Source organism: Scleropages formosus, chromosome 20, assembly GCF_900964775.1.
Source record: "Scleropages formosus chromosome 20, fSclFor1.1, whole genome shotgun sequence".
Taxonomy (NCBI): domain Eukaryota; kingdom Metazoa; phylum Chordata; class Actinopteri; order Osteoglossiformes; family Osteoglossidae; genus Scleropages; species Scleropages formosus.
The window spans coordinates 2,904,965-2,930,854 of record NC_041825.1 but is presented as its reverse complement, the minus strand read 5'-3'; the positions used below and the strand labels follow the sequence as shown (position 1 = coordinate 2,930,854).

The following is a 25,890-nucleotide window of genomic DNA, read 5'->3' as shown; positions in this document are numbered from 1 at the left end:
CTTGAATTTTTGAACAAAAAAAACGGATGAGGAAGAACGGGGAAGCTCGGACTTGAAATAAGGCAGAAAGAAAAATTTAATTGCGCTTCGGCCGAATGTGACGAGGAAATATGACGGAGAGGGGTGCGGGAGAGGAGAGACGCGGCGTCCCGCTTTCAAACGGAAACGTTTAGGCGTTGTGTGTGTGACGGTTGCAGGGAGGGACTGAATTCATCCGGCGAGGGGGAGAGAACTAAGCGAGCAGCCAGACGGAGAGGGGCGAGTGCAACTGTGGCCGGAATGGTGGACCGTACGGACTGAGCGCTGGGAAGCGGAGAGCGCGTCGAGCCGCGGTGAGCCGCAACGCCGCCGTCCGTCCGTCCGTCCGTCCGTCACCGTGTGTTTGCCGGATTCATTGCTGAGTGCGTGCTGTACAGCAGCAGTACAACGGGGGCGCGAGCGAGAGCGCGAGCGCGCCCGTTAGGTAATGTAAAATGTAGCGGCCGGGCACGAGGCCCCCCGGCGACCGGCCCGGTTCCCGGCGTTCAAACTGCACTGTCCTGTCTGCACTGCCGCGAGGAATGAAACACGCGGCAGAACACACTCGTGTACAGTGGTGCAGCGGGTCCTTGCCCGTGAGCGCGAGCTATATCTCTGCGACCATGATCATAACATACGCGCGTGTTAGTTCGAATCCCATCTGTACTGTACATTCATTCTCACTTCCCCGCCCGGGTCCGGGACAAGCTTTTTACCCTCATTTACTCCACTCAGAAAACCTTGCTGTTCGTATGGGTAAGTCATTGTAAATTTGAACGTGTAAAACCTGGTAAAAGGTGTAGAAAGGTTGGGAATGAGTGGGCTGAGCACGCACAACCTCCTGTCCACTCGGGGTCCCCCCCCCCACCTCCTTCTCTTCTGCTGATCTGACTTGCAAGGTGATAATTATGTGATGCTTGATGCAAATGTTTTGTGCTTTTCTTGAATTAATATAATACGGCTGTCCATTTTTTTTTTTTTTTTTTGTTTTCCACCCCACTTACTCTGCTTCTGTTCTGGTGCCTGTAGCTGTGTCATCAGGCTGCCCATGCTGGTCAGAGTTTTACCACGCCACGGTTCATCATTTAATGATTTGTCGTTTCCTAGGACTGGAGGCACTGGTCGTCTTCATACTCGGTAATAATTCCAAGTTGTGAAGTTCATCCCCCGTCACTCGGGGTTAAGTATACAGTTGGGGGGGGGGGATTCGAACCTCCAACCCTTCAGTCCACTACGCTTCTGCTGATCAGTAACTTCAGTGGCATTTACCCATTTTCTCCTCTTCGCTCAGCCCCAGGTTGATTGCTGTCAGGGTCAGAAGCTCCAAGTTTTTCCGTGACAACACAAATATTTTATTTTTGTTTTCCTGTCCTGTTGAGAGGTTTTAGTTCGTTCCTTTATATAAGACCTCTTGCTCTTAATGGTTTACCATTTTTAGAGGTGCGCAGCTGAAGTCCCGGATGTTTTAGACTGTATGTTCTATTTTTGGTTTAATAATAGTACTTGATCCCAGCTTGTCACCAGGTGAGGTGAAAACACCATGCAGTTACCTACGTCAATAGTGCAGTGTAAAGGTGAGGGTGGAAAAGAGGTATATTGGGCAGCACTCGAGGACCCTGCTATGGACCTGCTAGTTGATCTATGTGATGTTAAGTATAAATTCCAGAGCCTGACAGCATAGACACATTGTACTGTTATTAGTTTAACTCACACCTTCGTCCAACGGAATTTACAATGTAAGATGATTGACTTTACAATGATTTATCCATTTTTAAAGCAAGGTATTTCTTACTGTATCAATTCAGGGCAAGTACCTTGATCAAGGGTCTTGCAGGAGTAGTGGGATTTGAACCTGAGACCTTTAGATTGCAAGGTAATGGTCCTAAATAATATCCCACTGCTGCACTACATGTAATGTTCTGGTTTGTTCAATTCTTATTTATCTTAGTTCTAATTGTAAGAAGTGCACCAATCGGTGTGTAAGCTAGGGTGTGTGTACCTGTTCACTGTAACATTGTCACTGATTTGTCTTTGCAGTGTAAAGACATGTATTTCGGCTTGTGTTTTGTGTGAATGTGCTTTTTTTGGATAATCTTTTGTATTGCGGTGCATTGTTAGGATTGATTGAAGTCGTCTTTGGCAGTTGTAACTAACTCGTCCAACTTTGGGGGGGGTATCTGACATGTCTATGGTTTGTTGACTCATTACTTTGACTCATTCTAAGTCTCAGCTACAGTGTTTACATCTGAAACTTTCTTTAAATGGAATTCTTTTTTCCACTATGAAAATTCACATTTGAGCTAAAGTTTAATATATGCTGTTAATGTTCACTTATTTCAATGTTATGCAGCAGTTTTTTTTTTTTACACCTGGACTAGCCTTTCAGTGCTGAAAATGTGTAATTAATGAAATATTATTGTTCCCTTTTGTATCAGCCTTTAAAGGTAATTTGCAGGAAGTGCAGGCATGGTTTCGCTATGGTTCCTGACTCGCCGATTTCACACAGTGCCGGAGTGTGAATATTCAGATTATCCACTCGTCTATTCTCACGTCTGCCTCTCCTAGATGATCAGTTTGTTATATATGTGCTCAGGGTTTATGCAACGCTGTGTTCTTTCTCAAATATAGTCTGTTCCACATGAGGTTTGCGGGAACAGCTGACCTCCACCCACAGCACTATCAGCCTGAAAAGCGATCAGTTCAGCACAAGCATCACATCACCTTAAACACATGCTTTAATTTTTTCAGTTTTACAGAGGCTTCATGTTTAAGCTGTTGAAATGTAGGTTAATGTTCTGCATTTCCCGAACAAACGGCCAGTAGCAATGCTTCACTTTTAAGTAATTTGGAGCAGTGGTTTTAGTATGGTTAGTTGAAGTTTTTGTAACCAACAAAGATGACAGCTGTGGATGTCTGACTGTGTAATTATAGATACAAAAATTCCTGCGTTTACTTGAGCTCAACTTCTGCGTCTTCAAATAGAGTTGGCTCGGTCTTGGATACCCAGCGCTGCTCGGCGCTCCTGGCACACTTTGATGTTCCCATGAAACGTAAAGGCTGCTGTGTGCTTCGTGCAGATGCAGAAGCGAGATGCAGTGAGTGCAAACAAAATGACATGAATTCAGGCAAACTCATCGGGCACGCGAAAGATTGATTCTGTTTTGCTTGAACAAACAGCACTACATATGTCCTCCTCGCTTTCTTTTCAGGTTCTGGATTTCATCTTTTTCATTATTTGCAGCCATACAGATTTTATACTTTGACGTTTAGCGTTTCATCACTCTGTCATGTGTAGCTATCTTGTAGCTAGTAAACAGTTGACTTTTTTAAGAATTCACTGCTGTTAGTTTGATTGCTGATCAGTCAGGGCAGCAGGCAGTCTAGTGGTTAGAGATCTTGCCATGAAATCCCAGGATCTGCTTACAATCCATACTCTTGAACAAGGTACTTACCCTAAATTGCTACAGTAAAAACCATTCTTTTGTATAAATGTGTAAATCGGTGTAAGGAGCTAAAGATGTAAAGCTAACATTATAAGTCAGTTTGGACAGAGGTATCAGCTAAACAATTAATTGTAAATTAAAAATTGTAAATTACCAGTGGTTAAGAAACACATCAACATACATTACTGATCTCAAGAGACGTACTGAGATGCTGACGCTTTTTCTGTCTTTGCTCGAGTGTTGAGATAGCCTACTTCTTTACTGGACTGTTGAGGTCGGTTTGGCTGCAAAAGCTTAAAAAGCATTAAAGTTCTCAAATGGGGAGTGATTATTCCCAGAGTGAAAGGCCTTGATCCATATATTTTAGAAATTACATGGTATTTTTTAACACCTCCAACACATTCCTGTAACTCAGCATTTATGCCAGAAATGGTTTTATTTGAAAATATTTAAATGGAGTGCATTTTATTGTTTAAAAAATAAGGATGGAATCGTGTTTCAAAAATAGCAGCAAACAGTTTATTTGAAGATGTGGGTTACGAACAGTGAAATGCGAGCACCTTAGTCTAGTGGTGCGGTGTACTGCTAATGCACTTCATTTACTTAATATTGCTAACTGCTTATTGTCCCCATCATCAAACCTGGGTTAATCTTGTCCGCCTGGTTTATTTTTATCATTCATCACTGTATTGTCACTTTGGTTTGTAAGGTGTGTGGGCTGATAACACTATATAACATCCAGTGGAAGTCGCTTTAGAGAAAAGTGTCTGATCTATATCTGCTCATAACAAAAGACATGTTATAAAAATTACTGCTTTAAACTGGGTCATGTTCAGACATGAAGTGGTGTTGCTTGGATAAAGGTTCAGATCCAGTCATGTTTACAGACTGTTATGATCAGGTGATTTAAAAAAAACTGTTTTAATGATGCTTCGTGGGGGAAAGCAGCTTGGCTGGTCTCACTGGTGTGGGAAGTGTAACCGGTGGCCCATTGTTTGAAAATCACATCCTAAAATTCCTCAGCATTTTGTTTTCGAGGCAGTGCTACACAATGTGTATAAGGACTCTTTGACAGTGAACCAGCCTGATGCTTTTTACCTTCATGTATGGTTAATTAACAGATTAACTTAGGTACAGCTTTTGCGGTACCAAAGCTCTGTTTAATTTTGTCTTGATTCTTTAAGATTTTGGGGGATCCTTTTTTTGATTTTTGCAAAGTAGAAGAAATTGTAGTTTTTTTTGCACTGTGGTATTGTTACTGTCCATCCATCAGTTATCAATAACCATTTGTCCAGTGCAGGGTCCAGGTGGTGTGGAGCCTATCACGAGGGAATGGGGGTACACAGAATGTTAGCGTGACATTTTAAATCACATAAACTGCGCGTTTTTCTTTTCTCATGTAACGCTTGGTTCTTCAGTTTGTCTGGCAGCACGTGGAGACCTGTGGTTCCTTACCTGCCGACTTACTGAACCCTTATTTTGGGGGAAATGAAAAGCGAGTGGGTTGGTGGGAGTGTGTTTCACTGAGGGACTGACGGAGAGTGGAGCACTGAACTTTACCTCCCCTAAAAACCTCTCCCCACATCATTTACGCTGCTCAGTAGCTAAATTGTTGGCTTCTTTTTTCCCCTCTCAACATTCTTTAAATATAAAATTTGTGTAAGGGAACTGGGATTCAATGTTATGTAAAAAGATGTAACCGTATGCAAATAAGGCTGCTAGGTAAGAATTGTTGCTTTGCACTGAATGTTTTACCTGTTGCTGTTGTTGAATAGAACTTAACTGAAAGCTCATTTTAATAGTCTGCAATGCTTTATTTATTTAATAAAACCAGTGGACCAAGGGAAACAGCTCTGGGTTTCTGGACAAGTTTGGGATGTGGTAGTTTTTCCTCACTGAAGCTGTAAATTAAAAATTTCCACCACTAATGAGGATAAACATATTTTGATTTGTGTGTAGAGAAATTAGTTTTCCACTCAGTTGAGGCAGTTGTAATTAAGATATTTTTTACACAGAGCTTGCTCATTCTCGCCATGTTGACGAGGGCTTCTCTGGTCCTCATTTTCCCTACCGCGTCACAAACACCTGCTCTTCAGGTAGATGAAGGAAAATCCCCAGCTGTGGTCCGGGGAGCGTTTACCCCGGTGACGCTGCTGAGCTCTGCTGGCTTTGCGTCTTCCTGCACGTAAGAGATTGCTGAAAATGGAAGGGTGGATTGTTCTGTTTCAGGAGAGCATTTTTAGAATCTGGGTGGGTTCGAAATGGGTGCCTTTCATTTCCAGTTGCGTTTGAAGCTACAAGCAGCGCCAAAGGTCTGTTTTGTGGTCCAGTCGGCCGGAGAGTTCGGTAGCACACCTACACTTGACGTTTCCGCTGAAGGGCACTAGGACATACGTTGGCCAGGGCTTTGGCCTCCTGGGGAGGTTATTGAGTGTTTTTCTTTTTCAGAAAATCTCTTTATAGCACTTTGAGTGCGCTGTTGCCGAAAGGGCAGTTTGGCGGCTCTTCAGTGCTGGTCTGAGGAAGTGTGCAGAGGAACCTGGCTGTGTCACACAGGAAGCGCTAGGGGGATGGGGGGGGATTCAGGAAGTGTGCGTTAGGAAGGCAGCTGGGCCTAAAAGAATAGTTTTTTGCTGAAGGAATGCTAGGCTGGCGTCAGCACTGGGTTCCAGCCGCACTGTTAATTCACCCATGAGGATGCCTGGGTTGCAGTAATTGGGTTGGTTGTTGAACACTTTCGCCACTTTGCTGACTTGTGTAAACTGTGCCTGTTAACTGCTATGGACAGAAACTTCAGCTGAATAAATAGTAGTAATTGTGCAGTAGGAATGATGGTATTCATCTGTTGCATGTTTGAAAAAGGAATTATTTTGAAAATGTGATAAGATTGTGGGCTCCTGGACGTTAACGCGGCTGGTTTTGGACAAATGATCGAAATGTTGGATTCCTCGCTGATATGGAGTTTATTCTGAGCCAGGGCCAGAAATCATTTGATCCATTTATCAGAATACACTCGCAGGCTGAAGGTGAGGTACTCGTACCTTCGTTCCAGTGGCTTGCCTGACTGGATCTGGAAGACATTTTATCAAAAACCATGCATCACTTTAAAATAACCTGCGAATATCTGGACAAGTGTGGTTATCATTAGAGTTGAGTAAACGTTTTTCTTAATATGAAACTTTTCAAGCCCCAGTGTTTCGGTTGCCATCGTACACAGTTTTTCACCACCCTGAAATAGCACATATCTACAGTGCTCTAACAAAGGAGAGTCACTTAAAAATTAGTTTTTCTTCATTCTGCTGCTCTGCCGTACTGTTAAAATGAGGTGGTAACCTTCACTGTCCAGGGTGACTCAGGACAGCATCATCTGTCATCAAAACTTAAAGAAGTATTCGAGTGAATTTACTGTAATTATTCCTTGCAGGCAAAATAGTATTAAAAGGTGACAGGAATTGAAAGATTGGTACCTTTTTTTTTTTTTTTGAGGTAGACCAAGGCATGTCTTTAAGCTTTTGAAGTGATAGAGGTAAGAATGTATCAACACTAAAAGTGGTGCATATTGTTATGTTAGTGTCCAAAACGTTGACCCGTGACCCCTGCTTCTGTACACAAGTGTAGAAAGCTCACTCTCACACTCATCTGCTTGTCCTGCTCTTGGACATGGTGGTCTGGAGCCTATCCAGGAATCAGTGGGTGCAAGGTTAGGTCCGTCACAGGGCGGCCACACACACGTGATCACGCACTGCTTTCAACGTCGAATGTCCAGTTCATGTGAACTGCGTGTCTTTGGGCCGTGGGAGGAATCCAGAGTGCCCAGAAGGAACCCACACAGACATGGGCAGAACACGCAAACTCCACATATTCCGAGTCGGGATTGATCCTACGCCCACGCGCAGAGACGTCAGTGCTACCTGCTGCACCGCCATGCCACACGGTGTTAAAAAGCTGTTGACTACAAATTTATAGTTGTTTTTGCATCGCTACGCTTATTTCTGAGTTGTGTTGGCTGTACCACAGTCAATTTGCGAGGGTAATGTTCCAGCTAAGACATCTGGGCTATCCCTTTTGGTTGAAGGGCAGCGTTTTACACTACTTAGGTGGGAGGGAAATCAAGGAAATGAGGGCATGGAAAATATTCCCCACCCTTTTTTTTTTATTTTGGAATGTAACGCCCTTTGAAATGGACAACTTGACTTGAGATTACCCCAGTAAAGATGGCTGGTTTTGGGTGCTACAGGATGCGTTTTTCTGCAGTGGATCCTGTGAAGGATTATCTGTCTATGGTCACGTATTGCTGCCACCAAACAGCAGTTCCGTCAGGATGATCAAACCAGCGTTAACATTTGGGACTTCATAGCCTGTTGATGGTATGTCCAAGTGATACCTTGTCATATTGCCTTTTACCAGAAGTTATTGAGCACGTGTTGTGAATCGCTTGTGAAATAAGAATATTTTCTTGTAGGTTTGTATGTTCAGTCATTTTTAATGACTAATTTCAGGCATTGACAATGGAATTCTTGGTTAAAGGTTTTACTGTGTTGGGATTAGATGACTGGGGCACAGTGAGACCACCTGTCACCGTCTGCGTCATTTAAACTGGTCTTGTGTCTCTGTCCCCATGTGCCTCTCCAGGCGCTGGCCATGCCGTCGAGTGCACGGGCCGGGAGCCTGAAGGACCCAGAAGTGGCCGAGCTGTTCTACAGAGAGGACCCGGAGAAACTGTTCACTGACCTGCGGGAGATTGGACATGGCAGCTTTGGCGCCGTGTACTTTGTAAGGAAGGGGCCCGGAGGATGTGGGAGGGTGAGGGCGATTAAAAATGATGTGGAGGTGTGTACGAGGAAGGCAAAGGGGATTTAGGGGTAGGATGTGCTGTTGAAATTATTGCACCGGGAGACATGATTTCAGTGGCAAATGTTGTACTTATTTGTCCCTAAGCAGACATTTTTTAACCCAGAGCTGCTTAAGTATTAGTTTTGGTAAAACAGGCAGCACAAATAACCGCAGTAGCACTCATGTCACAAAATTATGGCATAATAATATCAATATTATTAAAGTCAAACTGTATGTCAGTAGTGCTGTTGTTAGATTAGTCAATCTGCGTGTTTTCAGAAGTGATGCCTATTTTGGTTCCATTGCAATTTAGTTTCAACTGCATGTAACTGTGTCCTGCACGTTCCTCTCTGTCAGGCTCGGGATGTCCGCACAAATGAGGTGGTGGCGATTAAGAAAATGTCCTATAGCGGCAAGCAGTCCAACGAAGTGAGTGTCCAGATGTCATATATTGACAAGTACTACCCAGCTTGTTCACACTCTGCCTTGATTTGTGGGGGTGGTTTTCAGTTGAAGTTGGTGTCTTTACAACAGCTGCTTAGACTGGGTGCAAAGCATGAAGGGAAAAGGGTTGTTGCATCTTAATACAGCCACATAACATTGTAGTTCTGTTTGCGCTGCAGTGGAGACACCTGTTATGGGCTGGAATTTTAACTGTTTTTCTTTTTGGCAGAAATGGCAGGACATTATCAAAGAAGTCAAGTTCTTGCAGAAGTTACGACACCCCAACACTATTGAGTATAAAGGATGTTACTTGAGGGAGCACACAGCCTGGGTGAGTTGTGGAAGCTCCGCACTTAGCTGCGCTCCACAAAAAATAAAATAAAAAATTGTCAAAAACTTAACTTGATGGAGGTTGAAATCGACAAAATGAAATGGCATTTAGGTCTTGCAGTAGTTACTTCAGTGTTGTTTGCAGAGTTTGACATACAGTACTGTGCAAAAGTCTTAGGCACTTAGATGTTTCACAGAAATGTTTTAGACGGTTATTTAATGTCTTCTTCATTAGTGTCAATACGCAAGAGCATATTTTACATTTCCAGGCATTCCTTTTGCAAAAAGTTACAGTATTACAGTAAGGGTTTTGTATGTTAAAGAAAGAACACACACACACAGTCTGAAACCGCTTATCCAAAGCGGGCTCGCAGCGAACCGGAGCCTAACCCAGCAACATGGGGCACAAGGCTGGAGGGGGAGGGGACACACCTATGGCGGGACACCAGTCCATCGTAAGGCACCCCAAGCAGGACTCGACCCCCAGACCCGCCAGAGAGCGGGACCCAGCCAAGACCGCCATGCCAAGCGGTTGTTGACGATGGATGGTTACTAAATTTTGTAGGATGTTTATTAAGAGCATTGTTTTTGGAAGCATTCTCACTTTACAGGTTTTTTTCCCAAGTGCCTAAAACTTTTGCACAGTACTGTAGTTGAAGGACTGTGTTAGATTTTGTGTAAGAAAAGTATGCAGTTCTTTAACACTTTCCTTAAAGTGGCTCCTTGTTTTGTGCAGTCCATAAGGTAAGTGAAAATGAGTGCGGTGTGGGCGTAGCTCAGTACCTGGTTTACATATAACAATATATTCTTAAATTCTTCCGAAGGTTGCCATACGGAATTTTATTGTATTGTATACAGTGACAAAGTATCGTATTATATGTTATCTCTATATATTTGTATCGATATAAACATGTTTGTCATGGGCCAAACGGAGAAATGTGGCAGACTTCTATAACAGTCTTGTTTTCTCTCTGTGTGTTGCAGAGTCAGTCATTGTGCATGTAATCCTTGTTATCTTTCAGCTGGTGATGGAGTACTGCTTAGGTTCAGCATCTGACCTTCTGGAAGGTGAGTAGCAGAACGGAAGATTGTTTTAGTCTTCCTCAAATAGTTGATGGTCAGAGGTGTAGGTCTGCAGTAAGAATTGTGTCGTATAAAGTAGTAATTATGCGCAGTGTGTTGAAGGCCCATCAGAGGAGCATAACTGCTTGTGATTTTCTCTCTACAGTTCACAAGAAGCCACTACAGGAAGTGGAAATAGCTGCTATTACCCATGGCGCACTGCAGGGTTTGGCGTATCTTCACTCTCACAACATGATTCACAGGTAAATCGGATGTTTGCTGCTTTCACATGGTACAGCAAACAGGATGAGGTGTCGATCTTCTGAGATCCATTAATCATCTTTGGCGACGACATTTCAAGGGATGTGAAGGCAGGGAACATCTTGCTGACGGAACCTGGTCAAGTGAAGCTGGGAGATTTTGGTTCTGCCTCCATCGTTTCTCCCGCCAACTCCTTTGTGGGCACACCCTACTGGTAAGTCCTTTGACTACAGAGCAAAAACCATGAGTGTATTGCTTTAAACGTGTGCGGAGCATACGCACTTTGGTTGGGACTTTCTGGAGGTGAGCAGAATGTAAAAGACATTCCCAGTGATGCAACTTGGAGCAGGACTCGTTCTGAACGTTTGCGGTGTTGATGTATGGGCCTCCAGAACGCCACATGCTTCAAATAATACATCTTAAATGTTTATTCACGATGCTGTTCACGCACACTCACGACTGCCTTTTCCACACCCCGTATAGGATGGCCCCGGAAGTGATTCTCGCAATGGATGAGGGCCAGTACGATGGCAAGGTGGACGTATGGTCACTGGGCATAACCTGCATAGAGCTAGGTAAGAACAGAGGAGGAAATGGAGTGCAAATCCATGCATTTTGGAGCGTGCCGGGTCAATGCTGTACGAAACATTTGTGAAACGGGTGCCGGGGATCCCCTCTTGGGCCTCTGTATGTACAATGGACTGATCAAGTTGACAGTGTACACTGATTAGAGCAAAGGTTTAAGGTAATACTTTGCCTGTGTCACTTCTGTTAGCGGAGAGGAAGCCCCCCCTTTTCAACATGAACGCTATGAGTGCCTTATACCACATCGCCCAGAACGAGAGCCCTGTCCTGCAGTCAAACCACTGGTGAGCAGACGGCTGCTGCGTCTTGTTGCTCTGGTCGCCGAACGAAAGTGCTCGATTGTAACATACGAATGCCCTCTTTTCGCTCTCAGGTCAGATTTTTTTCGTAACTTTGTCGACTCGTGTCTGCAGAAGATCCCCCAGGACAGGCCTACCTCTGATGTACTGCTCAAGGTAAGCGTGACGCTAGCTTGTGCGCAAACTCGGCGGCGTCTCATTTTCACGCGACAGACGAGTGACCGTTACAGGTGCCGATCAAAAACGTTCTCTGCCCTTCCAGCACCGGTTCCTTTGTCGAGAACGCCCCGTGTCTGTGGTGTTGGACCTGATAGCGCGGACGAAGGACGCAGTCAGGGAGCTGGACAACTTGCAGTATCGCAAGATGAAGAAGATCCTGTTCCAGGAGACGCACAATGGCCCCACGACAGAGGGAGGGGAGGAGGAGGAGGTAGGCCTTCCCGTTTTAGCAGTCTCTCTTGCCTTTGCTTGACAGTCAGCGGGTTAACAAGTTAATCCTCCCTCTCTGTGTTTGTGTTGTGATCGTCTGTGAAATGTCCTACAGTCATCTTCCATCTCTGTCCCCGTGTGTCAGGAGGTGGAGCAGTACATGCTGCGGACCGGCACTATCAACAGCATGGAGAGCTCCCATTCGGTGCCCTCCATGTCCATCAGCGCCAGTTCGCAGAGCAGCTCTGTCAACAGCCTGGCGGACGGCTCCGACGACAGCGGCGAGATGGCCATGATGCAGGAGGGCGAGCACACGGTCACTTCCAACAGCTCCGTCATCCATCTGCCCCCGGTTAGCAAATAGCTCACAACGGGAGGGAGCGGCTTCTTCCTCAACTGTAACCCTTTACCGATGTGTCCGGCTGGATTACAGGGCAATTGAACTGTGGCTCCACTCTGTGCTCGTTTACGCTTTGCGCATGTGTTCAGCCTGTTTATGGCTTCCGTAGTGATTCGCCTTCCTCTTCTTTAGGGTCACGAGAACATTTATGATGACCCTTATCAGCCTGAGCTCGATGCCCCGCAGCAGGCCTCTTCGGGAGCCCGCCGGAGGGCCTACTACCGCAACCGGGACCACTTTGCCACCATCCGCACAGCCTCCCTGGTAAGCAGAGGCACAAGCATGGTGAGGCTGCACCACAGCATGTGTTTCATTACTGTACAGCAGCGTACTGAACTAAGGGCGCTGTCGGAACTTACTGATGAACGTCTGTTTTAGCCCGTACACATCAGTCATGTTCATGCTCATTTACTTTGCCTCAGCAGAGTTCAGCTAGCATGTATCACAGGTAAGGCCTGAAAAGCAAAAGCTTTAGAGTATTAGTCGGGTTTTCTAAGATCGGCTGGTGCAGAAGGCAGTTTGGGGGCTCTGGTGTCAGGACCCCATACCTGCCACAGGCGGCTGTTCCCGAGGGAGACGTTTACGAATGAATCCACGAAGTCTGCTGGCCGTGGTGTTATTGGAAACTGCGCACAAAATTTTGTCATGCCCCGCTGGTGGAGAAAAAAAATGTATTTAGACACAGTATAACAAATTCATCTTGCCAAGTTTTTCATTTGAATAATATTACATAAATATAATCATCCATTCCAAGACTGTCTGTTCTAGCCATTTGTTGTACATTTAATTCTGTTATTTTAAAACGTTCTTTCCATACTTGGAGACGGAAAGGTGGAGTAGTTAGGTAACTTGACATGTGAGACAAACATTACAGATTTACATCCCCTGGGAAACAACTGTTGTTTTTACCTTTTAAGAATGGTAGCTGATATAAATGAATATTAGCTGAGCAGATGTTTATGTATAATTACATTTCATTGTTCATCTATTGTACATTTCAGCTTATTCTCTGTAGAGCCCATCCTAACACGGCTGCCCTCAAGAGCAAAAAAAAAAAGAAAAAAAAATCATTTAACAGTTTAAAACAGTTTTTCTAAGTGTGGGGAAAAAATCCAGAAGGCAATCGACACAGAACAACCTTAGGGGTTAGCGGATAACAAAAAGACTTTTCTGACAGGATCCTGAATCTAGTAGTGTGTCTGTAGGTGCCTCTAAGGCAGTGAAATTGATTTGGCACTTTGGGGTCTTTTAAAAAGTCTGTGCCTCTGTGAAGGTACCCATGGAAGCAGGTGCTCCAAAAAACTGGGGCTAAATTGCCTGCCTCTGCTAATCCTGCAGGTGACGCGACAGATCCAGGAGCACGAGCAGGGCTCGGCTCTGCGGGAGCAGATGTCCGGCTACAAGCGCATGCGACGACAGCACCAGAAGCAGCTGATGGCGCTGGAGAACAAGCTGAAGGCCGAGATGGACGAGCACCAGCTGCGCCTGGACAAGGAGCTGGAAACACAGAGGAACAGCTTTTCGGGGGAGGGAGACAAACTGAGCAAAAAGCACCAGGCGATCTTGGAGAAGGAGGTACAGAATTTGGGGACAAAGTGGAGACCAGGAATGAGTTCAGGCATTTCTGGAAGTATGGAACTTACTGTATCCTGTTATCTTAACTGTGATCATTTGCCCTGTATGAGAAGTCTTGATAAAAGTGAACATTTATTGAAAGTTACAACACATGTTGGCAACGGTGGGGATGAGCAGCAGTGAAGAAGGGAACAAGTTTGAGGGATGGGGTGAGAAGAAAAGGTGCAGGTTGACTGGCCCTGAGGGCCTGGTGTGTGACTGACAGCCCATGAGTGTTAGTGAAAGCTGTACAAACTGTGTCACACCTGAATGTTTCCAACTGACAAGGGCTCCCAAAGGCACCGAGGCAATGAAGAAGCTCCGAGGCTCACTGTGGGGTCGGGGTCGTGCTCACATGTCAAAATGTAACTGATGAGGTGCCTCTGTCTGCAGACCAAGGCAGCACTGGCAGAGGAGAAGAAGTTCCAGCAGCACATCCTGAGCCAGCAGAAGAAGGAGCTGTCCACCCTGCTGGAGTCTCAGAAGCGCCAGTACCGCCAACGCAAGGAGCAGCTCAAGGAGGTGCGAGAGCGCCGCTTCTTGCTCGCTAGTGTTCGTTCACAGCGTACCACCCGCCCGTGCATCCCTGACCCCTGCGGCCACTTACTGTGTATCGGGGAGGTATGAGGGAGGTGGCGGGCGGTGCTGTGGTTCAGCACACACTGCAGCCTCGATGTCCACGGCTCCTGTGTTTGAAAAGGGCCCCACTTTAGCAGCACCCTGTTGCACGGGTGTCGCACACAGGTTTTCACAAGTGTTGCTCTCCTCCTTTCGCCGCACGCACAGGAGCTGAACGAGAACCAGTCGACACCGAAGCGGGAGAAGCAGGAGTGGCTGGTGCGCCAGAAGGAGTGTCTGCAGCAGCAGCAGGCGGAGGAGGAGGCGGCGCTGCTGCACCGCCAGAGGCAGTACTACGAGCTCCAGTGCAGGCAGTACAAGAGGAAGATGCTGCTGGCCCGGCACAACCTGGAGCAGGATCTGCTGAGAGAGGTGCCCCGCAGTTCTGCCTCCTTTGCCACATTAAAGCATTGGACGCGTGCCTCCACATAAATGTTAGAATGCGATGCCTAGTTTAAAGGGGTGTCTCTGAAAGTCAACAGCAGCAGTTTGTGTCGAGGTGCTAGAAATGAACTCGTGCAGGACCACTTGTACATCTTGCAGGTCTTGGCTTGAAGATATTTGGTGAGCAAATGACCTGACCCTCTTAAATGAACGCGGTTTGTGAGTGTTCCTCTGACGTGTTAATGGTTACAGATATAGTCTGGTCGTCTGCGTGTCCTTAAAACGACTGTCCGTAGTTATTCATAACAACTCGGTGAAGGTGGGACAGCAGGTGGCGTACTGGTTAGAGCAGCCGCCTTTGGGGCCGGTTCAGTTCCCATCTCCAGCTGTGGTACTGTTTAGCAGGGTACTTACCCTGAATTGCTCCAGTAAAAATTACCCAGCTGTTTAAATGCGTAAATGAGTGTAACTCACTTAATGGTGAGTTGGTCTGGGTTAAAGCATTAGCTAAATGAACAGATGTATTAGGGACAGCTGGTAATGTAGTGGGTAGAGCTGTTGCCTTTGGACCCAAAGGTTCTGATAGGTACTTGGCCTAAACTGCTCCAGTACAAAAAAAATTTACCTTGCTGTATAAATAGGTAAATAATTGTCAGTAGCTTAACACTGTTACTTTGGAGAAAAGGCATTAAATATGAATATTTATAAAAATGAATGTATAACTGTAAAGACGTTAAAGCCAGATGAATCTCGACAATAATGTCTAGAATTAGCTGCGAGCACTCCAGGGGTGCAGGGCACTGCGTCCAGTGGCCTCTCTCACTGCCCTGCGCTGCTCCTTCTGTCCCAGGAGCTGAATAAGAAGCAGACCCAGAAGGACCTGGAATGCGCACAGCTGCTGCGGCACCACGAGTCCACGCAGGAGCTGGAGTTCCGGCAGCTGGCCTTAGTGCAGCGCACCCGGGCCGAACTGATCCGCACGCAGCACCAGACAGAGCTCACCAACCAGCTTGAGTACAACAAGCGGCGCGAGCAAGAACTACGGCAGAAGCACGCCGTGGAGGTGCGCCAGCAGCCCAAGAGCCTCAAAGTGAGTGAGCCCCGAGAAGGAGGGGCGGGCGGGGGGGAGCCGGACCCCGGCAGCGACGGCACTGACCGGAACCTTGGTGCACTTCTCAGGGAGGTAGTCGGGGAGGGCGAGGGAAATGCAGACGTGCTTTCGGAGGGCGAAGGGGAGCAGGAGGAGCAGGAGAGTGATGACACAGGGGGGGCTGGAGGGAGTCCAGAGATGCCGGGAGTCTCAGTGCTGGGAAAGGTCTTTGAAGGAGGAGGCGGCATCACTAGCCAGACTGCAGCCATAGAGGAAGAGCAGAGCGCGTGGACGAGTGAGGATGGTGTGCCGGAGGGATGCGAGGCAGAGGGCGCCGGCATTTTTGAGGGGGTCACGGCCCTCGGCCCGGAGGACGAGCGGAAGGCCGAGGGAGAGGGTCAGTGGTCAGACGGGGAGGTGCGAGGCAGGCCTGGGCCCCCCGAGGGCGCCGTGTGGGAGGAGGATTACGGAGGAAGCGACACAGACATGGAAGCGGGAGATGAGGAGGACGAGGGCAGGGGCGTGGCGGACGGCGGCACCTCCGAGGAGGTGTCCGTCCATCCGGAGCGACACAGGGAGCGCGAGGCAGACGAGCTCTCAGAGTTCTACTTCCCCGAGTCTGTGGAAGAGCTGGACTCGCCTCCCCTGTCTGTCCCCCCTGCTCCTCCCGCCCCCCACCCTTCCCTCCCGTCACTTTTCTCCCACGCCATCTGCCTGGTCCTGTCACTGTCGGCTGCAGCGCGCCCCACCCTGCTCGTCCTGCTGGTCCTCTCCATCTTTCTGCTGTCTCTCCGGCGCTCGCCCCCACTCCCGTCGCTGCCCTCGCTGCTCCTTTCTGCCGAGCTCATCCTCATGGCGCTCTTCTTCTCCTACCTCTTCCTGCGCTCGTGCTGCTCCCTCTCTCTGTCCCTTTACCTCACCTTTGCCCTCTGGGGCTGCGGCCTCTTCAGTTTAGGCCTCTCAGTGAGCCTTGGCCTCTACTACGTCCCCGTGGCCCTGGTGTCGGCCTTCTTCCTCAGCTCGCCATCCCTCTTCCTCTCCCTCTACCTGCTCATCGTGTTGGTGGTGCGCCCGGCGCGGCTCTTCTTGCAAAATGCCCCAAAGAAACTGAACCGGCTGTGGGTGCGAGTCCTCTTCAGGCTCCCCAAGCCCTTGTTCACCGTGTGCCAGTCTCTGCTGGGCGGCCTCGCCGAGAGAAGCTTGTATGACATGTTCCCCAAGGCGGGTCGGAACTGGGGGGTGCGCCAGTCCAAAATCCCCGTGCCCCTGAGGACGCTCCCGCCCGAGTATTTGTCGCGACTCGCCAGGGCCTCGGCCGCCTCCAAGGCCTTGCTATGGGTTCGCCGCTTCCTCAGGCGGCCCATCGGAGCCCTCGCCGACTGGGCCAACGCGGTGGTGCTCAAGCTGGCCGGGCGCCTGCTGGGAAAGCTGCCCAGGAGGTACCTGAGCAAGATGAGGACCTTGGGCCTGCTGCGGGAAGAGAGGGCGAGCCGGCTGCCCCGGCTGCTGCCCCGGGAGGTGCGGGAACGGCGCGACAGGGAGCGCAGGAGGAGGGAGAGGGAGCGCAGGAGGAGGGAGGACAGAGAGAGGATGATGAGGGAGGCCGGGAGGTGGGAGTGCGGCTTGAGGCGAACGGCATCGGGAAGGAGCATAAGGGGAAAGGTGATTCCCTGGCGATAGGAGGGGGGGGGGGGGCTGGGCTGGGCTGGGCTGGGGGGCACATGTTCATGCAAATGTACAGTGTTCTGTTTCATATGTTCCTGTGTTTATATTACATTGCGTCAATGTTGTGCTTGACTTCAGTCAGTTTCTTGGCCCCCTGCTATAACGGGGGGGGGTGGGACAGAAGCAAAGAACATGCGGTCAGTCACCGAATGTGAATTCACCCCCGACCCCTGCATGTGCTTGTCCTACAAGCGTGTGAATGTTGGTCCTTGGCATGTAGTGGCCTCCCCCCCCAGTTTCCTTACATCCATGTTGTTTTACTTTTTGTAAAAGTTTAATCAGTGTTGTTTTCTGTATTTAAAAGTTAGTGTATTGTTTTTTTTCAGTACCCTTTTGTGAACTGATTACTGTTGTTTTTGTATGTGATTTAAATTTCGAAGTCTTAAGGTTTCATATCTGAAATTTATAGTCTTGCACTGTCAATATAAATGGTTATTAATAAGTTGTCATCTGATCAGGATTCATTGGTAGTCTTGAAACTATTTTTTTTTCCCCTTTCTCTCAGATTGGCAATATTATTAAGGCACAAAAAAGAACACTACATTGCAGACGGTCCCTATATAGTGCAATAGGAATTGAGAATGGACACCTAGTACCTAGTCCAGTAACTCGCTACACTAGCTCGCCCACCTACTGTCTTACCTTGCACATTTAATTGACTTGGGAAAAGGTCCAGTGATTCGCATCTCCAGCCAAACTAGTTGATTAGGAAGCCGTTGGTCGGGCTCAGAACGGAGCCATGCGAGATGAGTGACTGGGACCCGATGCACAGCGTCACAAATTACTGTACTCTGCTCCTGAAGTTGGGAAACATCACCTAGTGCTGCCACTTCGCTGTAGGACTGAGTCATAGGTGTCGTTATAACACCCAGACAGTTTCTAGTCGTTTAAAATGTGAATTCTCACTACACGTAAAGTTTTCCAACTCCGTGTTGTGCTGCTTTGTGTATCGAACCTTCTATCGTTCTGTTGATCGGTAGCTTAACCGCCTCCTCGTTGCGGCACCATCCACGGTGTTAGTGGTCGCCGTCGGCCACCTCGCTTGTCACATATTGTTCCTCATGAGTGTTTTTTTCTTTTCTCCTTCGTTATGTCGAGATAGTAGGAGGAGGTTGTGGAGTCAAATCTGAACACGAGGCAGAGTGCACATGGTGCCAAGTTTGGGTGAGGGTGAGCTCTTGGTTTGGGGAGAAATGAGCACAGGAAGTCTGTTTGTCACTGATGAGACTGCGTTGGCCAGGACAGTATTAGTTGTGAGCGACGGATGTTGCAGCCGCTCCACTGCCTGGGAGAAGTCGCTAGTTTAAGGAGCAGCGTCAACTTCTTTGCACTTTCGGCGATTCGCTTTGAAGGATTTGCCGTGAAAACGAGTTTATGAAGACATTTTTATTTAATAGTGGCTTTATTCAGTGGTGATTCTCCCAAATATGCAAGGAGTAACTCCTTATGAACAATGTTATAGATTGTTCAAATACCTGTATTTTGCAGTTTGTTTTGGGTGTTTTTTGTTTGTTTAAAAACACCAAGTGAGGGTAATTCATTGAGAGTATTTCACTAAAGTTGATACCAAAGATTAAGGGGTGTTTGGTTTTGACCATCCCGGAATGTGTAGATGGAAATTTGCATATCACAGTGAAGTGGTAGCCTTAGCAGTCTAGATTTCTTTTTATTTATTTATTTTTTTTTTAATATAAACGTTTTGTTCCTACAAATCGGACTGATGCTGTTGGCTATGTAAAGAGCCATTTGGGGACATGCAGCGCACAGTGTTTGTACCTCAAACGCTTTGTATTTCCCCCTCTGCCACTCCACTGGTTTTTGACACCGTACAGAAAGGGAAGGGAGACACCTACTTAGAGGAAGGAGACGTTTAAAAGAGGATCAATTCCACTGAAGAAAAGTTGGTAACTGTTCATGCATTAGAGCACAGAAGTGGCCCTGAATGTCCATTTGAGAGCAGAAGGACTCGGCTGTTCCGTAACTCCCGATCAGTAGCTCGCTCAGGGATGGAGATGGATTTAACTCATTGTCTCCATGTAACATTTAGGGGTATACATTTTATTTAATGTACACAAAGGCTGCCCTGGTGTACATCTCAATTATGTAAATTAGCACACAATTAATAATGCAAAAATATTCTGCTCCAAAAAGAGAATCAGCATTTTGTGTTGAGCAGTCATTTTCTGTTCACATTGAATGTATTTTATTTGATTTTTATTTTTTCTTAAAATCCCTTGTCTTTGTTTTATATGCAAGTAAGTTATTTATGATTGATTTTCAAAGAATTTATGCCTTATGTAAATGTTATGTAGTTTTTGTTTGGTTTGTATTTGTCCACATGTGCATGTTTAGCCATTTGTCTGCATTTCATTTTTTGTGTGTATATGCAATATTCCATTACACACAAGATTTTCTCCACCCAAATAAATTTTATGTTGAAACGTCATTTTAATGTGTTGTTCATTTTTTTAATATTTGTTTTTCATCATTTAATTCCTGTCCTGAGTTACTAATTTAGTCCAGCATATCACATTAGTCGTAATAGACTGAATATATGTGTGTTGGTTTTTAAGAAAAAAAAGTTATTCAATATTATAAGAGGTTGTTAGTTGAATTTCTCTTAACTGTGGCACCTCGCTGCTCCGCCCTCTTGATGGCAGCCTCACTGGGTCCCGGCACCGAATTCTGTACCATATATTAGGAAATGAAAGCACTGGATGTGCATCGCCCCTTCCCGGATTATCATTCAGTGTTTCTCTATGTTACATTGTTATTCTGCACCAGGTCAAAGCACTTGGTTTCCTATATTTGACAAATACAAACATGGTTCAGGTCACAAAGGACAGGAAGAACCTCTAGATGTGGCTGGAACTTGCGTTTCTGCGGAAGACAATAGAAATGGGGGGCTCTTTAATTTTGACCTGAACGTTTTTGCTGCAAGTTTATTGCAGCTTCTTAATTTAAAGTTCACGAGACATGCAAACACCTCTTAGTTTTCTTAGTGTGTGCAGGAAAGTTTAAGGCAAACGGCGTTTGGCCTGATCAAAGATCACGCAGACTTTGGTTTATGAACCGAACTGCTGCCACTCGACAGGTTCGAGCTCTTCTGCGTGAGGTTGGCTTCGTGTCTGTACCTCATTTTAACTTGGGCCCCACCTAATGACTTGGACTCCGATGACAAGCGCTTCACCCATCCGCGGAAAGAGCGTTTCGCGTGTCTGTTCAGCCTTGGGGGAAAAACCAAAGGAACGTTTGTCTTTCGCTCTCTACAGTCCAAAGAGCTCCAGATCAAGCGCCAATTCCAGGACACGTGTAAGATCCAGACCCGCCAGTACAAGGCGCTGCGCAACCACCTGCTGGAGAGCACGCCCAAGGCGGACCACAAGGCCGTGCTCAAGAGGCTGAAGGAGGAGCAGACTCGTAAGCTGGCCATCCTGGCCGAGCAGTATGACCACTCCATCAACGACATGCTCTCCACACAGGCTGTGAGTAAGGCAAGGAGACACTCAGTCGGCACACCACAGTACACTGACACGCGGGGATCCCGGAGCCGCTCCTCATCCGTCGCAATCTTACCACAGAGAGTCACCATCTGTCACGCTGCACTCGTAGCACTCCCTTTAGGACACCGAGAGGCAAAATGACATGTCGTTAGAACGTGATGCTGGATGTGGGTTTTAGGCTTTGGTTTTTATTTTTTCCTTATTTATTCTCCCTGCACTGTAAACACACCAATATCAGGTGCCGCCCTGTTGCGTGACGACGATTTGTAGACGACCACTTCCTCGCTGCTGTATATAAGGGGACTGGAAAAGGTGACCGTCGAGATGTTTTCCGTCTCTGCTATGTACATTTCTGCAATTTGCCTTTTGAATTGCCTGAACAATTGTAAACGCCCAAAGAAAGGAGGAAGCTGGATACAGGGGTTGCTTTCTAATGAATTAGGTTATTTATTTATTTATTTTATTCATTGGAAAGCAGGTATGTGTCCCTGTGATCATTTGAATTCAAAAGAATGATCTGACCAGACGGGACCGGTTTTTAGGTCCGTTTATGTGCGCCTTAATTATAAGCAACAGTCCCAGATTAACATAACCGTCAGTTTGACCAGACAACTGTCTTCTCGTAAATAAAGTGTCGCACCAGTGATGGCAGAACTCAGGATCTCGGGTGGTTGAGCTGCCGGCCACTCATTTTTTATCTAAAGCCTGCAGTTTTACAGCAGAGATTTGGTTTTGATAATTATGGATCGTAAACCTCCGAGCAGCCTGGGTTGTGAAGGCAACGGTATATTGAATATTAAATATTAAAAGCGGAAATTTGAGCTACTTGAGGCCACAGCGCTGTCAGGTAGGAGTCAGACAGTCCGCTGTGCGAGACGCTCGAGCCTGTGAGGCTGCTTCCGCGACATCGTGAAACGCAAGGCGCTTTGGACGAGACGTGCAAGAGTAGTAAACCGATAGGATCATCCATTACGTGTTCAGTAGGAACAAGGAGTCATAATTAGCAATGAGGCTTTTCGAGTGAGCTCCGTGAAGTTGGCCCCCCTAACAAACAGCACAAATGAAAAAAACCTCATGATTCGTTAGTGCTACTTTTGTGCCGTAAAAATTAGAATTTGTGCCGTTGCAGTTTTTCAGATATTAACGTTTATTTTTTTCCAAAGTGACGTCACTCCACCATCCCCACAACGCCGCAGACGCTCGAATTCGGGCTCATTCGTTAGCGCTACATTTGTGCTGTTCGAACCGCGGTCCAATCTCTTTTATGTTTTCAGATATAAAGGATAGCATTTCACGTGATGTCACCCGGAACCGTGAAGTTGTCCCCCCTACAAACGGCGCAAATAAAGAAATACATATTTTTCGTTAGTGCTACATTTGTGCCAATTTGTGCAGTTTTAAATCACTGTTGTATCTATTTTACTTTTGGAGAAAATGAAAGTTCTTCACGCTGGAAGTGACATCACCAGCCCCCCTACGACACCACAGACAGTTGAATTCGGGGTCATTCATTACTGCTACATTTGTGCCGTTCAAACTGCGTTTGTATCTTTGTCCTACTGTCATGTGAAATACTATCCGTTATATTAAAAAAAGAGGGGGCGCGGTGGCGCGGTGGCACAGTGGGTTGGACCGGGTCCTGCTTTCCAGTGGGTCTGGGGTTCGAGTCCCGCTTGGGGTGCCTTGCGGCGGACTGGCGTCCCGTCCTGGGTGTGTCCCCTCCCCCTCCGGCCTTACGCCTTGTGTTGCTGGATAGGCTCCGGTTCCCCGCGACCCCGTATGGGATGAGCGGTTCAGCAAATGTGTGTGTGTGTGTGTGTGTATATTAAAAAAAAGTGAAATAGGACTGCAGTTCTAATGGCAGAAATGAGCACAAATGTAGCACTAATGACTGAGCGTAAATTCGAGTTTCTGCGGCATTTTAGGGGGGCTGGAGTGAGGTCACGTGCCATGTAAACAATCGCGTATATCTCCAGGATCAGAGGAGGTAGATCCGCGGTTTAAACGGCACAAATCGGCATAAATGTAGCACTAATGAATGAGCCGAAATTCGAGTTCCTGCGGCGTTGTGGGGGGGTGGAGTGACATCACTTACAGAAAAAAAAAATGGCACAAATTCTAGTTTTTACGACACAAAATGGCACAAATGTAGCACTAACGAATCGTAAGGTTTCCTGCTGTTTGCAGGGGGACCAACTTCGCGGAGCTTTTCGAGCGGCGTTCCTCATGCCGTAATGTTTCCGATCTTGGCAAAGTCCTCCCATATTTTTTATTTTCCTTTCGTTCGTTTCGCTAATACCGAGAGAAATGAATTTGCAGGAACACCCACTATCTCAAACGGCGCAGCAGGCCGATCGCCGAAGAGATCCCATGAAGCCCTTTCTGTCCTCCTCCAGCTGCGGCTCGACGAGACGCAGGAGGCCGAGTACCAGGTGCTGCGCATGCAGCTGCAGCAGGAGTTGGAGCTGCTGAACGCCTACCAGAGCAAGATCAAGATCCACACGGACTCGCAGCACGAGCGCGAGGTCAAAGACCTGGAGCAGAGAGTATCCATCCGGCGAGCGCTGCTGGAGCAGAGGGTGAGCTGGGTGGGGCGACGTCCCGTTGTCCGGAGGGAGGCGGGTGCCGGCGTGCGCGTTGCATGACCCCGTTGCCGATGAGCCGTGTTCCGCCCCCAGATCGAGGAGGAGATGCTGGCCCTGCAGAACGAGCGCTCGGAGCGCATCAGGGCCCTGCTGGAGCGGCAGGCCCACGAAATCGAGGCCTTCGACTCGGAGAGCATGAGGCTCGGCTTCAGCAACATGGCGCTCACAGGCATCCCCGCGGAGGCCTTCAACCAGGGCTATCCGAACCCGCCGGTTCCTTCAGGGGGCTGGCCGTCGCGCCCCGTCCCGCGCTCGGGCAGCCACTGGACGCACGGCGTGCACCCGCAGAACTCGGGGGCGCCGCACTCCTGGAGGAGCCAGAGCAGCTGCGGCGGTGGGGGCTTCAGCAGGGGGGAGTCGGTCACGTCGCTGCACGGCGTGAGCCGGGAGGGCGGCCTCCACTCCTCGCACTCGTCCGCCTCGTCGTCATCCTCGTCCTCCTCCTCCCACCACCACCACTACCTCCCGCAGCACTACCACCACCAGAGCACCCCGCAGCTCTACAGGGAGCGGGAGCGGGAGAGAGAGAGGGAGCGGGAGCGGGAACGGGAGAGAGAACGGGAATGGGTGGGAGGTGGGGGGGGCCACTTGTCCCACTCTCATGCCCACTCCCACCACTTGCCCTCCCGCTCCTCCTCTCAGTCCCTTGCCCTCCTCCCCCCGCTGCCACCCCCACCCCCCATATCTCTGTCCTCTTCCTCCCCGCCGTCCTCATCTTCATCTTCCTCCTCGCAGGGGGGTTACAGCGGGGGTGGGGGCGGGGGCCTGGTGGTGAGGGGCCCCAGTTTAATGGCCCTAAGAAACAGTCCCCAGCCCCTGAGGAGAACTGCCTCCGGCGGGGGGCCCGGAGGGGCCGGGGGTAGCGAGGGGGTTCTCAGTCGCAGCACTTCGGTCACGTCTCACATTTCCAATGGCTCGCACCTGTCCTACTCCTAGGGAGAAGGGGACGGTACGAGTGTGCAGGAGTGTGCAAGAAGGTGGCGATCACCGACCGACCGACCGACTGACCGCTAGACAAACGCATTTACCGTACGCTAACGACAACTGCTGCATGCAGGAGTCGGGAATTAAGGGCACAGAAAAGGAAAAGCGAACAGGCGTAACTTAATTTTGTAAATAAGGCAACTGTCGAGACTTAATTAGAATTGACATCAGTTACGATATTTCATTAGTCTTTGTCAAAGGGAAAGTATTGTTTTTTTTTTTTTTTTTAAAGGATCATTTCCGAAAAAGGATTAAAAAGTAGATGACACTGCCATGCATACAGTGGCTCAGAACACCTACTTATCACATCTCCGCCCACTGCCTTTAAGGCCCCTTAAAGGCATGCTGCCATGGAGTATTTTGTTGTCTGAGCAATAAATATAGACATGTATATTGACATGAACATACAGGATGCTTGTGATGAATGTTGATCCAGCCGTATCTATATACTGTAAGCACTGGGTATTTTAAAAAAAAAAAAAAAAAAAAGAAGAAAAAAACGAAAAAAGTTTGTGTGAACATGAAACGGACCACTCCCTCTGCTTTGTGACAAACATACTGAGTGTATGTATATATGACATATATGTATGTATGGGAGTTGCAGCAATGCATGAAGTTGATGTACAAAAGCATTTGTATACATAAACATACACATTTATATATATAGTACTTGTCAAAAGTATATTGACAAAGATGTTCACTGTCTAACTTTTGACCTATATTGTACATATATTTGTGTATATAAAATTGTTGACTCTAAAACACTTTTATATAGTAATAATAATAATAATAATAAGTTGAAATGATATCGTTAGAATAATTGTTTGGAAGAATTTTTTTAAACAGACATCATTATTATTATTATTACTAGGACTTCTACTACTACAACTACTACTACTAATAGTGCAATTTATTGTTGTTATTGTAATTATGTTGTACACATTTTTAAAATGTCTAAAAAAAAAAGCAGGAAATTTTAACCACTTGGTGGAGAATGTGACACGTGACAGTAAGAGTGGGATTTACTGGGTTCAGGTGGTAAAAAGACGTAGAAGGAGCATTAGCCGTTCCAGCGTTATGCCTAAGGGTACATGTCTGTAGGCAGTGTGCCGCCAGGACTGTCCTTCGTTGGTCATTCGAGTGTGTAGAGTGTGTCTTTGTGTGTGTGTGTGCGTGCGTGCGTGTGTATTTACATACTTGTAAATATGCCTGTATGTACGAAA

At 47.3% G+C, this 25,890-nt stretch overlaps 1 protein-coding gene across 5 annotated transcripts; it reads left to right on the top strand.

Annotated features, from left to right (window-relative positions):
* Positions 1 to 25,193, top strand: taok2b (TAO kinase 2b). 5 transcript variants are annotated; one of them, XM_029246727.1, is made up of 20 exons: positions 1 to 332; positions 8,094 to 8,234; positions 8,652 to 8,723; positions 8,968 to 9,069; positions 10,091 to 10,136; positions 10,297 to 10,393; positions 10,492 to 10,605; positions 10,875 to 10,966; positions 11,167 to 11,260; positions 11,350 to 11,431; positions 11,538 to 11,705; positions 11,850 to 12,056; positions 12,237 to 12,368; positions 13,443 to 13,679; positions 14,112 to 14,240; positions 14,505 to 14,708; positions 15,571 to 15,810; positions 20,808 to 21,020; positions 23,435 to 23,617; positions 23,717 to 25,193. In XM_029246727.1, exons 2-20 carry the CDS (start codon positions 8,103 to 8,105, stop codon positions 24,617 to 24,619), a joined length of 3,447 nt encoding a protein of 1,148 aa, XP_029102560.1. In that variant the 5' UTR covers positions 1 to 332; positions 8,094 to 8,102; the 3' UTR covers positions 24,620 to 25,193. The 5 variants fall into 5 exon arrangements, with proteins under 5 accessions (XP_029102560.1, XP_029102561.1, XP_029102559.1 ...); XM_029246728.1 differs by having other exon boundaries at positions 11,820 to 12,056; positions 20,808 to 20,955; XM_029246726.1 differs by having other exon boundaries at positions 11,820 to 12,056.
* Positions 25,194 to 25,890: the final 697 nt, after the last annotated feature.

Excerpts from the sequence above, each read along its gene's own strand:
- taok2b (XM_029246724.1), top strand. The coding sequence starts at position 8,103 with ATGCCGTCGAGTGCACGGGCCGGGAGCCTGAAGGACCCAGAAGTGGCC. Across the intron at positions 8,724-8,967 it reads GCGGCAAGCAGTCCAACGAA|AAATGGCAGGACATTATCAA; the intron begins GTGAGTGTCCAG and ends TCTTTTTGGCAG. Across the intron at positions 11,261-11,349 it reads GTCCTGCAGTCAAACCACTG|GTCAGATTTTTTTCGTAACT; the intron begins GTGAGCAGACGG and ends TTTCGCTCTCAG.